At 44.0% G+C, this 19297-nt stretch overlaps 3 protein-coding genes across 3 annotated transcripts; 2 read left to right on the top strand and 1 right to left on the bottom strand.

The window, feature by feature from the left end:
- Positions 1–2068: 2068 nt before the first annotated feature.
- Positions 2069–3975, bottom strand: LOC128254992 (zinc finger protein 239). Its single transcript, XM_052984389.1, has 3 exons — positions 3742–3975; positions 3113–3672; positions 2069–2500 (listed from the first exon to the last, which is right to left on the bottom strand). The coding sequence occupies exons 1-3, from the start codon at positions 3808–3810 to the stop codon at positions 2293–2295; spliced, it is 837 nt and encodes a 278-aa protein (XP_052840349.1). The 5' UTR covers positions 3811–3975; the 3' UTR covers positions 2069–2292.
- A 392-nt stretch (positions 3976–4367) lies between these two features.
- On the top strand, positions 4368–9564 carry LOC128254874 (stress-activated map kinase-interacting protein 1). Its single transcript, XM_052984222.1, is given in 3 exon segments — positions 4368–5509; positions 5511–7151; positions 9015–9564. Coding segments are annotated over 2 exon segments (1725 nt in total). The 5' UTR covers positions 4368–4564; the 3' UTR covers positions 6291–7151; positions 9015–9564.
- A 3348-nt stretch (positions 9565–12912) lies between these two features.
- On the top strand, positions 12913–17313 carry LOC128254775 (uncharacterized). Its single transcript, XM_052984071.1, is given in 2 exon segments — positions 12913–15788; positions 15791–17313. Coding segments are annotated over 2 exon segments (2613 nt in total). The 5' UTR covers positions 12913–13630; the 3' UTR covers positions 16246–17313.
- The last annotated feature ends 1984 nt before the right edge of the window (positions 17314–19297 follow it).

Here is a 19297-nt window from a genome sequence, read left to right as displayed (position 1 = left end):
TTGACTTGGCTACCAGTTTGTGGCTTTGGCGAGTACTTGTAAGCCAAACGACAAGAAGCACAGAGCTGATAATGGTAATGATGATGATGATGATGATGGCTGGATGGAGCGTTTGCCAAATCAATTTAGGACATAAGGGTGGCCTCTTCTGAATGTCAAACAAAAAAAATCTTAAATGGAAATTGGCTTTTAGAACGGGGATTTTTCCACACACAAAAAAAAATACGTTGCCTAACCCCAGGCGTTGGCCTTAATGACTCAACTGCGTGTGTAAAACTGATGATGCTGTTTGCTTTTGTCAACTTGTTTGGATAAAAAAAAAGTTAAAACCGAGAACTCATTAAACCTGCCTGACGTCACAGGCACCAAGCCCCCAAAACGACCCTCTAAATGTTTGTGCATACCAGATTCCAGTGTGATTATTTGCATGCTGTGCACTGTTGAGCAAACAATTGGCAATGAAGATGAAGGGGTGAAAATTTGGCCGGGAAACGAACCGTTATTGCCACACAATCTCGGTGTGCAAATATTTGCACAGTATAAAAAATCGCACACACACAAAAATTACAATCCCAGACCGACCCATTTGCTAAAAGGGGCGGTTGGGGCAGGACCAGTTATTGATTTCATTTGAAAACACACTCTGAATCTGCAGCAGACATTGAAGACGAGGGCAAAAAAAACTATCACAAAATAGAAATGGAATAAAAATCAGAATCGAAGTTTAAATTTGCTTAAGTCTAAAGTCTATCATTTTATTTTTGTAAACTTTTAGGAACATTGAACCCGGCAACGAAATATTTCATGTTTGTTTGAAATGCCTATTGAGAAAAACCTATCTCGTCGAATTAAAGTAAATGTTATTTTCTTATGAATAATTATTTCGAAAATGCAGGAATGTTTTTATCGGGCAATTAAAACTTACAATAACTTACAATAAAAAATATAGGTATTAAACTATTTACCGAATTCCATTTACTTAAAAAAAGGAAGTTATTTTTAGCCAAACAAAAATGATATTGTATGTGGTATATAAAAAAAAAGAAATACTTTAACTATATAAAAAAGCAAAGAAGAAATTTTCGGGCAAATAAAACTTACATAATATTAAGTGGTATTTAAATACTTAAAACCATGAAGTTTTTTAAGGGCAAATAAAACTTGCATTATACAAAGTGGTATTTAAAATAAACCAACCTTATTATGGAAGGCTTTTAATCTATGATGACATCAACTTTCTACAAATCAAAAGACGTTTCTTGATAGCCTTGCTCGACTGTAGAAACTTATGAGCTTACATTAGGTCCAGGGCAGTTACCATAATAAATTTATAACAAATGACATTGGGCAGCCTAATAAATGTGGACCTATTAGTCCGAGGCCCCAAGCAGTGACCATTTAAGCAACCGAATGCCAATTGAGCGCACACACATGCACAGGAACAAAATGGAGGCGGGACAACAACGATGTGGACATGAAATATTATTTCCTCGAGAGAACGGAAGTGTGAGTCCGGGATGGCCGATGTATAAATAGTTTGATTTAATGCCGCTGCAGCAGAAAAAACGATGACTGCGAAAGCCGCAAGGACATGGTCAGAGCAAACAGCGGTGGATGCTGATAACAAGGACCCTGCGATCAATTTTTGCGCCATGACTTGTGGCTTGTAAACAAGTCAGGAACGTGCCTTTAATTAGTTTCAATCAAATAACCGAGAAATCATTGTGGCAGACACATGTATAAATTATGGACTGTCGGTAAGTAACCTGACTATTTGACAAACATATTTACCCCCCCATTAATGACGCAAGAATGTTGCCAGACAAGCCGGAAAAAGGGGCAGTTTTACGGCTGCGGGAAATGTGTCATTAAAACGACAATTTACGCAGCGTCAGGTTTTGGGACTTGCGAGCAAGCAATTGCCATTGACGATGTGCGGCGGAAAAATCCGTCGAATATCATACATATGGCCGTAAAATGACACATGATAAAAAGTCTTTAGGGTCCGTAAATCGGGAAGTTAGCCGGATTTAACGGCTCACGCAACAATGTAAACAGAGATCGGGCCATTAGCGATTGGGCAGGCGAACGGTTCTGCATATTTATTGCATTTATTGACGTAATTCAATGGAGAACTAAGTTGGCCTGCATATATATTCATATCTGTATATTCAATGCAATATTCTTCACAATTTATCTTCCCGACGCAATCGCCGCTATTTGTATGTGTAGGTGTGAGTTGGTTTGTGTTTGTGTGTTTTCGTGGTTTCTTGTTTAACATTATCGCCATTTCTAATGTGTAGTCTCAATGATGATTTCGTGCGTATCCAGATCGGGCACGGCGAACTTCATGGGCAAATAGTCGTCGGGATGCATGTGGGACATCTGATTGACCTCCAGCTGGGCCCGCTCGTGGTCTTCATGGCACTTGCTCTCGTGCTTCTCGTAGTCGGCGAACGTATCGAAGATGGCCCGACACACCATGCACTCGAAAAAGCTTCTGCAAATGGGATTCGGTTAGATTTGTACTCGGCGATGAAATTATGTAAAAGGATCAATGACTCTATTAACTTGCTAAACTATGGTCCGTATTTCTGAAGTAATTGTATATAACTGAAACTTCTATTTAAAAAAGGCACTAAAGTGATAAAATACGCCCAATTGCATACAACGACTTTAGAAAAACTCAATAATTACTGTTTTGAATTTCAAAAGCTTTGTGTCAACATTTTCAGTAGGAAAATAAATTATATGTACGATTTTAAAACATAAAGGAAGTAAATTAATCAAGCATTTTTTCAAATTTTAAAACTAACACTCTAATAATGTCTTGACTTTGGCATGTTTGAATAGTAAAGTCTAAATATTGAACTAGAACTGGTTCGCCCCTCTTAGAGACAGTTTTGGTTTCATAACCAATGCAAATCGTTTTATAATATAAATGTGTTGTATTAGTTTATAATAAAGGGAAAGAAAAACTGAGATGAGCTCTTATCTAATCTGTTTGGAGTCACCCCCTAATGAGTTTCGAACAGACCGATTGAGGTCTGAGTGAATGTAGATTGAGCGAGTCACAGGGCACCTTGATCCTCTGATACCGGCGGCTACTCACGGTTTCTGCTCCGCCTCAAGGCGCTCCCTGGCCAGAGCGGCCGCCGCCTGGATGGAGGCGGGCACGTCCACGTCGACGCCCTCCTTGATGTGCGACTGCAGGTGGCGCTTGAAGTTGGACAGCTGGGTGAAGCCCTTTTCGCAGTAGTTGCACTGGTAGGGCTTGGCGTTGAGGTGGCCCAGCTTGTGCTTCTTGAGGTTGACCAGCTGGGAGAAGTACCTGCCGCATCGCTGGCAGCGGAACGGCTTCTCGCCGGTGTGTGTCATCTTGTGGCGCTTCATGTTGCTCTGCTGGGTGAAGGACTTGTTGCAGAAGTTGCAGGTGAAGGGGCGCTCCCCGCTGTGGACCGCGTAGTGGCGCTGCAGGTTCACCGCCTGGGCGAAGGCCTTCGAGCAAATGTTGCACACGAAGGGCCGGACATCGTTGTGCACCTTCATGTGGCGATCGAGATTGCCCGAGTTGCAGAAGCTTTTGGCGCACAACTTGCACTCGTAGGTGGTCTTGTTGTGGTTGTGCACCTCCTGCCTGTGAAGCGTTTGGTCCCGCTTGCTCTTGAAAGTCTGTCACCCAAAGTACACAAAATATTGCGATTAAGCCATGGCTATAGCTGCGATTTCCCAGACACTTACGCGGTCGCAGCGCTTGCAGCTGAACTGGTTGACCACCGTCTCGTCGAATTCTACCTCCATGCCCGCCATCTCGCTGCTGGCTAGCACATCGATGCGATCCGACTGGGAGTTCTCAAGATGGGGACATCGAAGATCTGCAGGTTAGGCGGCGAAAAACTCACTTTAATTAACTTATTCTGTAATTCTGTAACTTTTCGCGTCTAGAAAAAGTCATATGGTGGCCGAGAGTGACCATATGCGAAGAAAGAAGTTGGCTATAAAAAATACTAGAATCAAATAATACCGATTGCAGAACACATCAGGGAACTTTATTTGAAATTTAATTTTGAGTCAATTTATATTTACTTAAATGGCTTTTGTTTTGACTAAGATGCGCTGTTAAATAAAGCTTTAATAATATTAATTTAAATTATATGCAACTCTAAGCCATCCCCATTGTTTTTCATTCAACTAAACACAAAAGTATCCAAATGTGTTTAGAAGTGACTTTTTAATTGCTTTATAGGTGATACTGTAAGCTATATATAAAACTCTTTTAAAAATCTATGTAATTACTTACGTTTTTCAACCTGCTTATTAATTACTATAATAATTAATAATTGGTTAATTGAATTACCTGTAATTAACTTTTAAGGAGAGTCATTTGTATTCACTACAAAAAACAGTGACTTGTGCGTGGTATTTTTTACCATCTCCAAGCTGTGACTCGTGACATACTTAGTTTACCATCTCTAGTTTACTTCAACGCGTTAGTGCATTTTACCGAGATGCTGAGATAAATAGAAAATAATTTCGGAAAAGCGATTTTCGGTTGTTTACCACCATGGCCACCTATTCCAATCAGCACTGGCTGCTCTCCCACATCCGCAACTCCTTCATCTCCACGGACGACTCGGGCATGTGTGAAACAGTGATGCTCAGCGATGACATGCCCAAGCACTATTTGCGCAAATACGGAAACTCGGGCGCTGGAGGGGATCACGGCCACCGGAGGCGGGGGCACAAGCCTCCGCCAACGGGGGGCGGGACCACGCCCGAGCGCAACACCCGCCATCCGGATGCGCCGCTTCAGGAGGTGGACTTCATCTGCTACCCAGGACTGGACCTCAGCGACGACGAGGAAGACATGTCCACGCACTCCTTCGACATCCAGATGTATCCGGAGGTGGGCGCTCATCGCTTTCGCTCCAACACGGCCCAGAAACTGGAGAAGCTGGACATCGCCAAGAGAAGGGCGGCGCGCATTAAAAGTATCAACTACCAGGAGGAAGTGCAGCCGCCCGACAGCGAGGATTTCTTCAGGCGCAAGGAGGTGCCCCTTAGAATGGCAGAGCCCGTGGAAAAACCACCCAAATCCAACGAGGACGAGCTGTCGGACGAGGGTGTGCAGAGCCAACTCACCGAGCAGTTGGCCAAGAGTCCCAAGCAAACCCAGAATCGCTTCATTGAGTTCGCCCGCTTCGATGGCACTTCCCAGGTGGGCATGCAAACCAAGCGGATCAACGTGTATCTGAATATGCTTCCCGAACCGGATCGCAACTATCCGTTGAAGATATGCGTCCTAGCCACTGCCAAAATCCAGGAGGTCATTGGCTACGTCTGCTACAAGACCTCCCTACAGTATCCCGATGTTCCTTTGAAGTCCCTGCAGCATTACGCCTTGTACATGACGGAGGATAATGATGACATGGAGGACTTTCCGCCGTTGGACAACCGCGAACCCTGCTCCAAGTTTGGCTTCTCCCATCTCACACTAGCCGAACGTCGGACCCTTGGCTCCGGTGACGCGTGTGGACTACCACGGTCAGCTGGGCACCAAATCCATGACTTCCGAGGAGGACAAAGCGGCTCTGGCTGAGGCAGCTGTCAAGGCTCTACAGAACGTCAATCTGAATGGCAGGACCAGTGATCCAGGAGGAGGAGGAGGAGGAGAAGGAGAAGGAGGAGATGATAGTCCAAATGACAATGTCAGAGAGTACGAGAAACGCCTGCTGAACCACAATGACATGCTGGAGGCCCCCATGCACCGCATTTTCCGCCTGCACATCATAGACAAGCGGTTCTTTAAATCCGACGTCACCCTCGGCATCTCCGGCGAGAGAATTGAGATCGATCACTACAAGAACGCCAAGTTCTGGCCACAGAAGAAACCCGTGTCCACGCCAATCGATTTGGTGGCCCACTGCGAGATTGTGGAGCGACGCCAGCTAAAGGCTCTGCTGCGCATCTGGCTAAAGTCCAACTCCTCGTCGCCCTCCTTCACCACCGGCTGCACTTCGGCGCCGATCAATGCCAGCGTGACCACGCTGAATATGGGGAGCGCCAGCGCGGGGATTGCCCACTCGCCCAGCAGTCCGGGTCACTCGTCCGGCTTCTTTTCGAGCAGCAATATCCGCTTCAAGCACTACGACTTCGACACGGACACCCACACGGCGGACCAGATCCACAGCAAGCTGAACTGCATCCTGGAGATGCGCTCCAGCGAGCTGAGGCGCGAGTTCCTGCTGCAGCGCGAGCGGAAGATGGAGAAGCGGCAGCTGAAGTTGTAGTATTTATTCCTATGGCGGCGGCTGCTGCTCGTGTGCCTAGCAGGCGGGCTACTGCCACTGCCGCTGCCTCGCCCCCGTCTACGTCGACGCCTCCGCCACCGCCTCCTGTTCGATAAGTTGTATTAGTTGCTAACTAAAGATTGTGTTACACATGTTTGCCTAGCCTGTAAGTATTTATTGAACTCACCTAACTACGAATCCTGATCCTGAAAATAAAAATGCAAAAAAACTTAAAATTTGTATCGGCAAATGTATCTGAAAAAGTTTATTTAAGTTTATCTTTAAATGTATCTTGTAAAGTCACTACACGTGTTTCTAAGCTTCCGCCTTGCCTCAGGCGTTTTTCGAGCGGTTTTCATGCGATTTGCACGCGTTTTCAGTCGTATCTCTCGATTTTATTTCCGTTTCTCCCGCTCTACTCATTGTAATTGTCTGTAATCAATGTGCAATTAATCTCACAGACGCCTCAGACGGGAACGGGTCTAACGGTTGCCGTATTACTGCATATTGTTTTTAGTTTTCAGTTTATTTTTAGTCTAGCAATGTCAGCGATGAATGGGTGCGGCTGGGTCGTCTGTTAACAGCTGTGCAGCTGTCGAGAATAATGCCTAACTGCCGTTAGATGATCGTCGCATGCATATATCTGTGTTAGCCGCCGACACAAACGATTGTAGCCTGTTCTAAGGCCAAGGTTAGCGACTCGAAATCACGCCAAAAACCGCGACATTTGAGGTCATTCGTCTGATGCCGATGCCGATGCTGATGATGATGATGCCGCCTGGCGTGACCAAATCGAGGCAACTCACGATCTATGGCCCATGAATCACTGGAGATGCAATTCCCCGAGGAAGTGTTGCTCAGGTGAGACCTAAATCCAACATCACTCATACGCCACGAATGCCAAAAATGACTAACAAATGCCCGCGATCTCAAATAGCCGATAAAATAAAAGGAAAACGCCTATTTTCATGTTCAATATGTCCAGCCAGTTGGGGTTAAATGATTTATGCCTATCTGATTCAACCTTGGCAGAAACTCCTGCCCATTCTTTCGAAAGAGACAAATTTGAATATCGCAGGCAATTTGTCAAATGCAAAAGATATTTATAGTATAGTATAGTATAGTATAGAATTTATTATCGGCAAGTGCGTTGCCTTCGAATTTTTGTTTTTCTCATTGTTGTCTAGTGCATTTCGCCGAAAGCAACATAACCATCAGCTAATTTGCCTAAGCAAATTCAGCAGAGGCGGCTAATTTCGACAAGGATGTGCGACTGTAGCTAATTGAAAGTCAATAAATGCATTAATGCAGCGGCAACCTTGACATTGAAAACGAATGACAAACAGCGAAAAGTTCACTCAATATGAAAGTTGCCAGGCATTATGCGCTTTTATATATATGATATGCTATATGCTATGCTATATGCTGTATGCTATATACATGTTATTTAGTAGGCGGGGCAAGAAACTTGGCACGCATGTGAGCGGATTTTCACTGCGAATAATACGAAAAACACAAAAGTGAGCGGGCCTCGTTGTCAATTTATCAATTGCATAAAATAATAGGCCTAGGCGCATAATTTAATGTCGCGTTGTTTGCCACTTTTGAAGGCCGCTCCGCTGCACACATATTCGCCTATCTGTATAGAGCTATATATTTTGTATTCTATGGCTACACATGCAGATTAATCGCTGGAAAATGCATTTTGCGCCTGAGTCACGCAACCGGACCCAAAGTTCGATGCGGTTATGATAGCCGACAGATACGGCAGCTAAACTTGCAATTATTCGTATTTTTTGAGCAGTTCATAAACAGCATTAAGCTATCAGTGATCAGCGTTTCGACTTAACTTCTCATTGCCGCACACTTTCAAATACACTTCCGTTTAGCGTTGTTTGTTTTCAGCTTGCTGTTGGAATTTTAATCGTACTGGGGGGAAATTAATTGAGCTATTAATAGACTAATTTATGGCATACTCCCCAACGGTAACTTGCATGCTGCAAATTGCAACAATAATTCTGCCATTTCATAGATCACACAGCACCCTTTTGGCCATTTTCGTGTAGACAAACTCTCGGGCCATAAACGTTGTGTCGGTCTTTTCATTATGGCCGTAACATTTTGCACATACCAAAGAGCCGAGACCAACCCACACGGGGACAGGCGTTGCCCCAATGCGTTGCACGCACCGAAAACTAAAAAAAAAATAAATAAAAAATTATAAAAAAAATTCAATCGGAGACCCACAGCTTGAAAAACGCTTGCGATTTTAATTGCACAACTCGGGCGGATTGTGGATTGCGGATTTTTTTTGGAAAATTGCGAGGCCTAGCCCCACACACAACAAAATTATACCCATATCAACTAGATGGCCACAGGTGAAATATAAATACCAACCAAAAATACCTTTTTAATATCGCTCTTGAATAAATACAGAAATAATATTTTTGGTTTCAATAATTCCTTGAAAATATTTATAGTTTACATTTTTAATTGTTGATTGAAAGCGACATTTAACAACAAAACAAAAACAATTTTTAAATTGACTTTTCTTTTAAATTTAAATAAGGTTCTAGGGAAAATGATTGTTTTATTTGTATAAAGACTTTAAAAATAATATATTTAAAAACCTTAAGGTTTTTATATATATTTTTTTTTATTAAAACTACTGTACATTAGTAAAAAGCTAATGTTTTCTAAAATTTATAATTTTTTTCTCTGCAGAGCTTGTTCTCCGCTTTGAGACATTTGTAACCCAATTCTGTCTCTCGGGAAAGGAGGCATATATGCACTTTGCGATTTACATTTCGAACTGCGGCGGCTTAATTAAAAGCGTGCTGCACAATGGCCAGCCAGTCGAATAAAAAACTGTGCTGTATGTAACGCCATACCTGGAGGTCAGCCGTTCGGTCTCCAACCTGTTGCATCCCCATCCCCATCTCCATGTCCATGTCGATGTCCATCTCCAGACGAGAATTGCGGACCAGTCGCCGGCGGCGGCAATGTCTTCCTGCCTCCAGCAGCGATAAATTGTGCTGGCATCAGCCTCTGCCAAGGTCGCTTCCTTAATGAAGTGCCGAAACTTGGGCTCGTTTCGTGGCAGGCACTTGACATGGAACTGGTTTCGGGCACCGCTCTCAAGTGGATGCCACCACCAGATGCAGGTGGTGATTGCAACTTACACAGAAGAAACTTCGCCGGAAGTTATGTATTATTTGTCATAATTAAATATATCCTAATAAAATATGCTTGGTTAGTAAATACTTTTTTTTAACGGTCGTTTATACCAATTATATATGATTTATCATAATAAAATATGAAATTAGCTTGGTAAGTACTTTGTTTTAATGGTTGGCATTAAGCAGTTATACAACATTTTGTTAATAGCAAACTTAAATAAATTAGGTTAGCAGAATAAATTTGAAGCTTACAAATATTAATGCCGCTGCAGTTTATTTCACATCCTGATTCAATCTATAAGTAATTTTTTCTTTCGTTCATCCATAAAAAATATATAAAAATATAAATCTATATAAAAGAATTAGAGTTAAATTATGTAACAAATTAAATACTTTTTAGGTATATAATATAAGTTTTTCATATAAGTCAATTAGTACACTCCGTACTGTTTTTTCTCAGTGTAGCACAAAACAAACCGAAGGTTGCACTGCCCTTGTCCTGAACCTGTTTTTCTGTCTGCTTTCTGCGCTCTCATCCCGATAAAAGGTTCTGAATTATGTAATCCCGAGCAGGAGCCTGTTGATTCTCATGACCCACTTTTGTGGCCATCCATACAATTTGCAGCCATAAATCCGTTTAGCCGGACTCTCAGGATATGCGATCATAACTCATCAACTTCGCATAATACACGGAATCAAAGGCAGCGTGTAAATAGCTGAAACATTGAACTTGAGGTGAGGGAAACTGTCTTATGGATTGCCAATTATTCGCCGACTGTCATGCAATCTAATGAGCTGAGCGGCTGAGCAGGCGGCGTGATTAAAATATATATGAAAATGCAATAATGCAAATGCTAATGCTTCATACTCCATTTCGGATATCCAGCCTGATCGGTGCTGACAGCAATATCTTCCCACTCGAAACTCAAAAATCTCTGGGGCGAACTGAATTTTTTGCGTAGGCTCAAAAGCATAGCAACGCGTGCAAAATGTCAACAGAAGGACAAACTTCAACTAACAATTGCTAATGTGCGCCGATCGCCAGCAGATCGGTGGCCCTGAACGCACTACTTCGACGGCGTCTACGGCACTCGGAAAAAAGTGCAAAAAGTAAATAAACGCTAGATAAAGGCAAATAAATGCGTGAACAAAGCAGGCAAACAACAATGCAGCTTAAGGCTTTAAAATTGGCTCTTAGACGCAATTTGCTACCTCCCTCCCATTTTTTTTTGCGTTGTTTGTCGAATTGACCTACCTCAAATCTATCCACTTCCTGGATTATTTCAAGCTTTGGGCAACAATCAAACGAGTTGGATTAATCGATCTTTGTGGGACACGCCTGCCTGCCAAAAAAAAAAAAAAAAAACAGACGGAAAAAACCGAAAATAAAAATCATAATTTTGATTTGTATTAAATAAATCATTTGCCATTTGCGGTATGTTTGTTGGCTATGCTACCAGGCCCATAAACAATAAAAACTCTTGATTTCTCATTGTTGCTTTGGTCTGCTAGTGTGCCAGTGTGTCTCTTACCGCAAGGTTGCAAGATTTTTTCTTTTTACGCTATTCACTTATCTATTTTTTGTGCTTTTCTGTTTTTGTTTTTTTTTTTTTTTTGGCAACATAATTTACTTGTTGGCAAATCAAATTGTAGGGGGAACGCTACTATTCGAAATGAAATGCTTGTCGTCAATTGGCAAATTAATGAGCATTTGATGGCCAGTTGACCTTATGTCAAGTATACGCCGTGTGGCCGGACGCTGAGGGGCAGCAGGCATCAGACAGCAGGCAGCACCTTGTAATTGGATTGCAAACGTTTGTTCTGGTTCTGTGTGGCCTTTTTTGTCTTGTATAATTTTATCAGTTTGGGTAAACAATGGAGATCATGAAAGGGGGTGCAGCTGATGCAACACAGTGTTTCATAAAAGTATGGCCCACTAAAAGGATTATTCTTTGCCATTATGTATGGTACATTTGCATATGAGTATGGGCGAAGGCGATGATATAATAATTGCAAAACACAGTGTACAAAGCAAAAGTCGAGAGAATGACGCTGCCCATACGGCTCATTTCATTATTGCACTTGAACTTGCACTTGACATGCAAATTGCCGATGCGATAACTGCGATGCAATGAAGATTCCCTGCACTAATGAGCCTTATAAACAATGAAATTGGAGAGATCCATTTCACGCAGCTTTAATTAAATTGTAAATTCCAATAAATCCATTACAAATTTGAAAATATAATATTTATATATTAATGTTTTATTTCTGTAATGCAAAGCGTAGATATTTACAATATTTTTAACAAAAATATATTGTATGTTTTTGGCCTTGTACAATTGTACATGTTTCTTCTTATAACTTTTAATAAAAAGAAATTTATAATATTCAATTTTAAATATTTGAAATACGAGTACTTTTAAGACACCTTCAAGTAATAACCACTTTCTACTTTTAAATTAAAACCAAATTTCTTTCTGTGCGTGATCGATTCTATCTAAAGCGGAACTGACCTACAATTGATTGATCAGCGTCTCTGGGTTGTCAAGTGTGTAACCCTCAAATTGCAATTTGTTGTCGCTAGCTGCAATTTCCTTCCTGTTTCCCCTCGGAGATAAACTGCTCGCACTGGACGCAGTAATTGCGATTGCAATTGCAATTGCAATTGAAATTGTGTGTTTTGTGCAACGAGGTCACCACACGAAAAGCACTTTCCCAATTTTCAGGCGATCAATGCAAATCGGAAGTGACTGTGTGTGTGTGTGTGTGTGTGCGAGAACACTTCGCTGCATAAATGTTAAATTTATAAAATATTCAAGCAGCCTAAGCAAGCTAACAAATGCATTGAGCAAAAGCGATTGTCGCCAATGTGTAGCTGTAGTTTTTTTGGCATTATTGCTAATGTTGTTGCAATTGTTGTTCTTGGTGTTGCTGCTGTGTTTGCTGTTGCTTCTGGCCATATTGCTGCTGTGTTTGTTGGTGTTGCTTCTGAGCTTGCTGCCTTTATTGCTGTTGTAACTAGTGCTGTTGCTGCGGTGTTTGCTATATTTGCTGCTGTATTTGCTGTTGTTGCAGCTGTGTTTGCTGCTTTGTTGCTGTTGTTGCTGCTCCCCATGTTGTTGTTGTTGTTAACGCAACAAGTTTCGTGTGTGTTGCCAATAAGTTGTCGCTGCCGACGTCTCTGCTCTCTCGCGCCGTCGGCTGTTAAACATTGCTGCTGTTGTCGTTGTTGTCGTTGTTGTTGTTGTTGCTGTTGCTATCGGCTTTTGTTGTTATCGTGCGTACTTGGACCGCTCAATAACGCCGCTGCTGCTGCCGCTGCCGCTGCCGCTGCTGCTGCTGCTGTCGCTGCCGCCGGCCGCCTGCTGCTGTAAACACGAAAAAGAGGCAGAAAAAATTGAAACGAAAGCAGAGGGTATTTAACCGACCTCAAATCAATTTGCAATTTCAGTCGATCTCCGCGTTGCAGCGTTGCATGAACTCAATTTTAGTCGCGTGCGAAACACAAAGTTTACACAAGTTCAACTAAAAAAAAAAACAGACAAAATCACCGCAAAAGCCTTACGGAAATAGTTAGGAAACGGGCAACAACAACCAACCAACCAACCAACCAACAACAACCATAACCAGCAGCAACAACTTGAACTCCAAAATAACCCAAAACGCAGTCGAAATTGTTAATTGAACTCTTATTTATTAACTTTGGCAAAACGGTGTCAAGCGCGGCCTAGAGAAAGAAATAAAACAAAAAAAATAAAAACCCAACGACAAACGCCCAAAACAAATTCCAAGCACGTTGCAGACGAAATTACGCAAACGGCGATATAAAACACACCAGCAACTGCTGCAACTACAGCAGCAACATCAACACCAACAGCTGACGTTCAATGAACGTTTCAGTTTCAGGTTACCCAGATGCAGATCTTGGCTAAGCCAAGCCATCCAATGTAAAGTGCAGCTCCGCCAGAGAGCTTTTTCCCCCCACACTGAACTTGAAAGTGAAAGTGAAAGAGAGCGGAGAAATTAAGGAAACGAGAGCGTAAAGACAGAGAGATAGAAAACATAAAAAATAGAGAAAGAAAGACCATAACAGCTTTTCGCTTTTGCTGGAGTGCCCACAAACATCTCAGAGCATCAGCCAAGGTCGTCTGAACCAACATGAACAGTTCCAAGGATCAGCCGGAACAGGTGTACGAGGTGAAGGCTCCTCATGCCGGAGCAGAGGGTCATACGTTTCTAGTGAGTCCTGTGGATCCCACCCCGATCCTGGCACCCATTCTCACCGCTGTGCCTGTGATGAAACCCCTTGAGATGGAGTCACCACAGCCCAGGGAAGCCTCCAAAGAGGAGCTGGATGACGAGCAGCCCTGCTGCAGTTCCCAGGCCGTGGTGCCCTTGTCCTCCTCCCTGCCCTGCAAGTTGCTCCGGATGCATGCCCGGCGATCGGCGCAGGCCCTGCTCCACCAAATGGAGTCCCTGGATTCGCAGCTGGGCAGCAGCCATGGCAGCAACTCGGAGGACACCTCGCCCAGTGCTCCACCCATGTCGCCGACGGATCACCAGCTTGTCGACGTGGGCATGGGCTCCTCCATCGGGGACTCGGAGGAATCCTCCGAGGAGGGTGACGAACTGAAACCCCTGGCCGTGGACAATCACATCATGCACGAGGTGGACCTAGCCGAGCGGCAGGCGTCGCCTCCAGCTGTCTTGAGTGAGGCGAACTTGGAGAAGTTCCGCAAGCACCAGATGGACAACATCTACCTGCATCCCAACTTCAGTTTGGACGCCTCTCCGCCGCCGGCTGTGGCCCCAGCCAACTCACCTGTCTTGGAGGCCAAGAGAAGTCATCGCTCGTTCCTGTCGCTCAAGAAGGATAAAGAGGTGGACCAGGTGCTGGAGAAGGAAGTGTTGGAAGTGCAGCCTCAGGAGGAGCAGGATCACGAGGCCCAGGGACCCAACGAGATAGATTCTCTGGATCCCGCCCTGGTGCCCAGCGAGGAGCTGGCTGCTGAAATCACCGACGCCGTGGAGTTTTACTTCTCCAACGAGAGCATCCTGAAGGATGCCTTCCTGCTGAAGCATGTGCGGCGCAACAAGGAGGGCTTCGTCAGCCTGAAGCTGGTGTCCAGCTTCAAGAGGGTGCGCCAGTTGACTAGGGAGTGGAAGGTGGTCGGCGATGCAGTGCGTCGCAAGTCCCGCAAGATCGAGCTGAACGCCGAGGGCACCAAGATGCGCCGAATCGAAGCACTCCCCAGCTTCGATGAGACCATGCCCTCTCGAACGATCGTGGCCTGTGATCTTCCGCTGGACAAGCTGACCATTGAAAAGGTTTCGGATCTGTTCTCGCGATGCGGTGAGATCGCCCTGATCCGCATCCTCAAGCCGGGAATGGCCATACCCGTCGACGTGCGTCAGTTCATGAACAAGTACCCAGAATTGCAGCAGAAGGAGTGCGCGCTGGTGGAGTACCTGGAGTCCTCGTCGGCCAGGGATGCCCGCCATCTGAGTGGCCCCTTCCAGGTGTACGAAATGGTGGCACCCAAGAAGAAGACCGGCAAGAAGGCAGCCGTCATCCAGATAGCCGCTCCAGTGGCCCGAATGGTGGAGAACTATCGCTACTACAACGACACCAATTACGAAAGGAGTCGCGGCGGCAGCTTCTCGGGCCACGAAACTGTGCCGGATCTGCGCTTCAAGCTGAAGCGGAATAACTCGGATTTCCAGCCCAGCTACTACCAGCAAATGGCGTCGCCCAACTACCATGGCCATGCCAATCCGTACCATGCCAATCCCTACCAGCCACGCGGCAGCATTGGCAGCCAGAACCAGGAGATGGGTCCATCGGGTTTTTTCGGCTATGGACCCAGGCGCTACAGCAACACATCGACGATCTCGGCCAACACAGCGGCCGCCTTGGGCGATGCCTCGCCTATGTCTTCTGCTGTCAATTCAGGCGGTAATCCGGTGTCCTCCATGAGCAATCTCCAGCGGCGTCTGTCCAACTGCTCCGAGCAGAACTTTCACGCCGAGGCAAATGCCTCGATGTCGCGCAGGGCCAGCAACTGCTCGGAGACCGGCGGAGTAGCTCCTCAGCGACGTGATTCGAACTGCTCCGAGAATTGCCCCTGCTCCAGGAGGGTTTCCGACTTCGGCCAGACCACGGACACCGGCTACCGGAAGACCTCTGTCTGCTCCAATGGCAGCTGCCCGGGCAACCAGAGCCAGGAGCGTCGCTTCTCCAACGGATCCATGCAGTTCGAGCGGACCTTCTCGAATGCCAGCGAGAGCAGTGGCTTCTATCGTCGTCCCTCGAACGACTTAATATGGAAAGGGAGCCCATGCAAACGGATCAGCTGGTGGGCGGCGGTGGAGGTGGCTACCAGGTGTGGCCACGTCGCTACTCCAACAACTTCCAGCAGCTGAGCAGCAAGCTGGCGGCCTACGACAATGCCCAGTATATTGGCGGCAGGCGCATATCCACGGACTCGGGCTACGATCGTCGCTGCTCCTTTGGCTCCGAGTACGAAGGATCGCCAAGATCCCGCACCGGAAGCTTCCTGAGCAACTACAAGCACGGCGCAGGAGATGGCTACGACGGGCAGCCAAGGTCGCGAACCGGAAGCTTCCTGGACGGATCACCGCGGTCGCGATCCGGATCCTTTGCCCAGCGAACTGCCGAGAGTCTGGTGCGCACTCCCATGGGTCCGGATGGCAGCAAGGGTTTCGGCCAGAGGGCCAGGAAGTTCGGACAGGCCATATCACCCGTGAACTAGGGGGTCAGACTACCGCAGAGTGGGGGATTTATTTGTTGATTAATTTTAGTGGGAAGATAAACTGTTATAGAACCGTATGTGAAATTAATGGCTGTACACTGTGATGCTGTCCAACTTGTTAAACGTCCCACACGTACACCCCCCAAAACCCTTAGCCCAACCTAGGTTAGGAACAGAAACCTATAGCTATCGAATTTTAATCAGCGAAAACTATACGGAGGTTACTTTGGTCAATGTGGAACTTTGATAGCCCTTGCTTTATTATTTGTTTAAACGATTCTTATATGCAACATAACTACAACAATCACTGCCAATAGTTTAAGGAAAGAAAATCGGAAAATAATTGGTTTGGTAGACACTTAAGATTATACTAATTTGAATGACCATTAACCAGTTAATAGATTGTAGGTTTTATAATTCACTAAATATATATAATATATTTGAAAAAAGATAGAAGTAGAATGCGGGCCCAATTGTTATTATCACAAAGTCTCACCTGACTTATTTCATTGCCTGGCAATCTACCTTTTAAAGCAGATTATATCCTTATGAGTTCACAAAATCTTACTGCAGATTTAGTATTGTTTTTATTGCCTATAAACTTTTTTAATTAGCGTGCAATTAGGTTAGATATAGAATAGGCACACCCATAAATCGAACGGCTGCCATAAAAATCAGTTATAGAATCGTGGCCATAGTTAACCAGCTATACGGATGTAATCAGAATCAAGAAAATTATTTAGAGTCTCAGGTCATTAGGTTTAACTTTTGCAGGGCAGTCAAATACCGATTTCCACATTTGCCACCTAACCCCCTAATATTTTCACAACTTTTTCTTTTATTTGTTTTTTTATTTCAACACTTTTATCCAGTTTTAACTATAGTTAGTCTAATATATACATATTTAGATGTAGGAAACTTGGTTGTCCTCCAGCGAAAAGAAGGAGGAAACAGCAAAACGGATTATTACAGGAGAGAATAAAAATATTTTTCATTTTTAGCTTTTAATTTCGATTTCTTACAGAAGCATATATCTGTGGATGCAATAAATTATATTATGCGTGTTAACCATAAATAAACTTATTACACAAAAAAAAAGAAAAAAGGGGCGAACGCATTTGTGGGATTTGCAGCTGCAATTGGTCTGGGGTATTATTGGTGAACTTGAAATGGAGCTTAGCTAACAATTTGCTGTCTTTTTGCAAATCATTTAACGAATCTTGCGCAATGAGGCTGGCCGAAATTGAAAGCGAAATTCGCGCCACTCGAGAACCGAAGGTAACTAGGCCAACGAAATAGCCGACAAAAAGTCAGCAATATGTATATATAGTAACAGCAAGTCCCAACCAGTCTGCCTTGCCTGTGAAAGCAACAATTTGAATTTTATTGAATAATATTCGTAATTTTTGTCTTCGCAAAGTGACATGAGCGTGACGCATGCGCCCCCAACTCGAGTTTTTGATTTGGATATTATTTTTTGTTCCTTTTTTTTATTTCGGTTTTTTTTTTGTTTTGGTTTTTTTTTTTTGGCGAACTCGCCTGCGGCTCATAATTGTTCATAAAGCGGCCGTTAGCATTGTTATTGCCTTGTCTCCAGCCTCTGGGGCTGAATTTCGAGTACTCATGCCTTAATCGTTGCCGTGCGTGCGATTTTTTTGCGGTCCCAAGGTATTTGTTGTTCACTTTTCAGTTCATTTTTCTTGATTTTTGTTTCTTTTGGATTCGATTTATTAAACAATTTCAATGGGTATACACGCTCGTACACAAGTGAATGATTTTTCGCACACACGCATCCCGCCGCGCCGCCCACAGCGGCCTGACTTTATTTTTTTTAAATTTATTTTGTATCTTTTATTTTGTGTTATTCGAAACCAGTTTTTTTCGGTGCGCTTGGCCAGCGCACTGAACTAATTGTCGCACAATTTTTCACCGCGTGGGCAAATTCGTAAAAGTGCAGCAATATAAGATCTAGCCAACGGGAAGCATTTTGTGCGTGCATTGCATAAGACCATTTTTCTGGGGGGGTCTTACCCCACACACTCGCATTGTAATCACATAGCTCGGGTTCATGTGCCCGCTTGATTAAACTTCCTGGCGCTGAGGCTCGAATTGCCGAATTCCCTTTTTAATTTATGCTAATTAAACGTGCTCAAACAGGAACCGAACCAGAAACCAGTCGCATGGCTCGTGTTTTTCAGAACAACTCGCACTCATTAAGTGAGAGTTCATCTCCAGCCGATGGGGATAAATATAAACTCTGTGAATTATCGCAAGCGAATCAGGCATAAATTGTGGGGAGTTGAGTTTTGACCGATGACATAATGCTTTGAGTATTAAGGTGTTTTTAGGTCTCAAAATGCAACAATAGAGCTGGTTGCACAAAGAAAAAATAGCATTGGTAATATTAATAAATTTGGGTGTATTCTAATTATATTTTATTAGTACAATTATAAGTTTTCAATATTGTTTATATTTAATTTGCCTGTATCTACAAACAATTTATTGAAAAGAACTCACTTACAACCAATTTATCTGTCAGTTATTAATACAAAATGTAAGATTGCATTAAATGCCTGCTATTTCTCCCAGTGCACCACTGACCTTAGTCAAGTCTACACTTTTTTGGCAAGATCGCACATCCTTGGGCGGGCTAAAAATGTCTCAAACCGCTCAATGATAAACACGCCAACGGGCAGAACGTAGAACGTGCTGTGTGGCAAGCCACCTCAAGTTGCCTCAACCTTGACCGTCATTTCTAGGCGCCTGAGTCGAAATATGTAAGCTCTTCGCACGGCCACCGGGCGTATACTTGATTTCCGGAAACTGCACACTCTCCTTCGACGTAGCGCCAAGTCATCTTCAAGTTCAGAAGGCACACTGATATTTATTTATAAATAAAAGTAACCTTAGTCGCTGACTCAATAAAGCGTACTTGAAGTGCGCGTAGAAATTTCCGCACCACATTATTAACATTGCCAGTCATGTCGGCGAAACCACAACTGCCAGCCAGCCAGCCACTCAGTCATCAGTTCGTATTGATGAAATGCCATAT

This window comes from Drosophila gunungcola (assembly GCF_025200985.1).
Source record: "Drosophila gunungcola strain Sukarami chromosome 2R unlocalized genomic scaffold, Dgunungcola_SK_2 000006F, whole genome shotgun sequence".
Lineage (NCBI taxonomy): Eukaryota > Metazoa > Arthropoda > Insecta > Diptera > Drosophilidae > Drosophila > Drosophila gunungcola.
Note: the sequence above shows the minus strand (reverse complement) of the source record. Positions and strands in the feature narration are given on the sequence as shown.

What these genes read in the sequence shown, in the direction of transcription:
- LOC128254992 (XM_052984389.1), bottom strand. Translation starts at nt 3,810, where the DNA reads ATGGCGGGCATGGAGGTAGAATTCGACGAGACGGTGGTCAACCAGTTC. An exon ending in GCTGCAAGCGCTGCGACCGC is followed by an intron (nt 3,673 to 3,741) that starts GTAAGTGTCTGG and finishes TTTGGGTGACAG; the next exon opens with ACTTTCAAGAGCAAGCGGGA. An exon ending in CTTGAGGCGGAGCAGAAACC is followed by an intron (nt 2,501 to 3,112) that starts GTGAGTAGCCGC and finishes TCCCATTTGCAG; the next exon opens with AAGCTTTTTCGAGTGCATGG.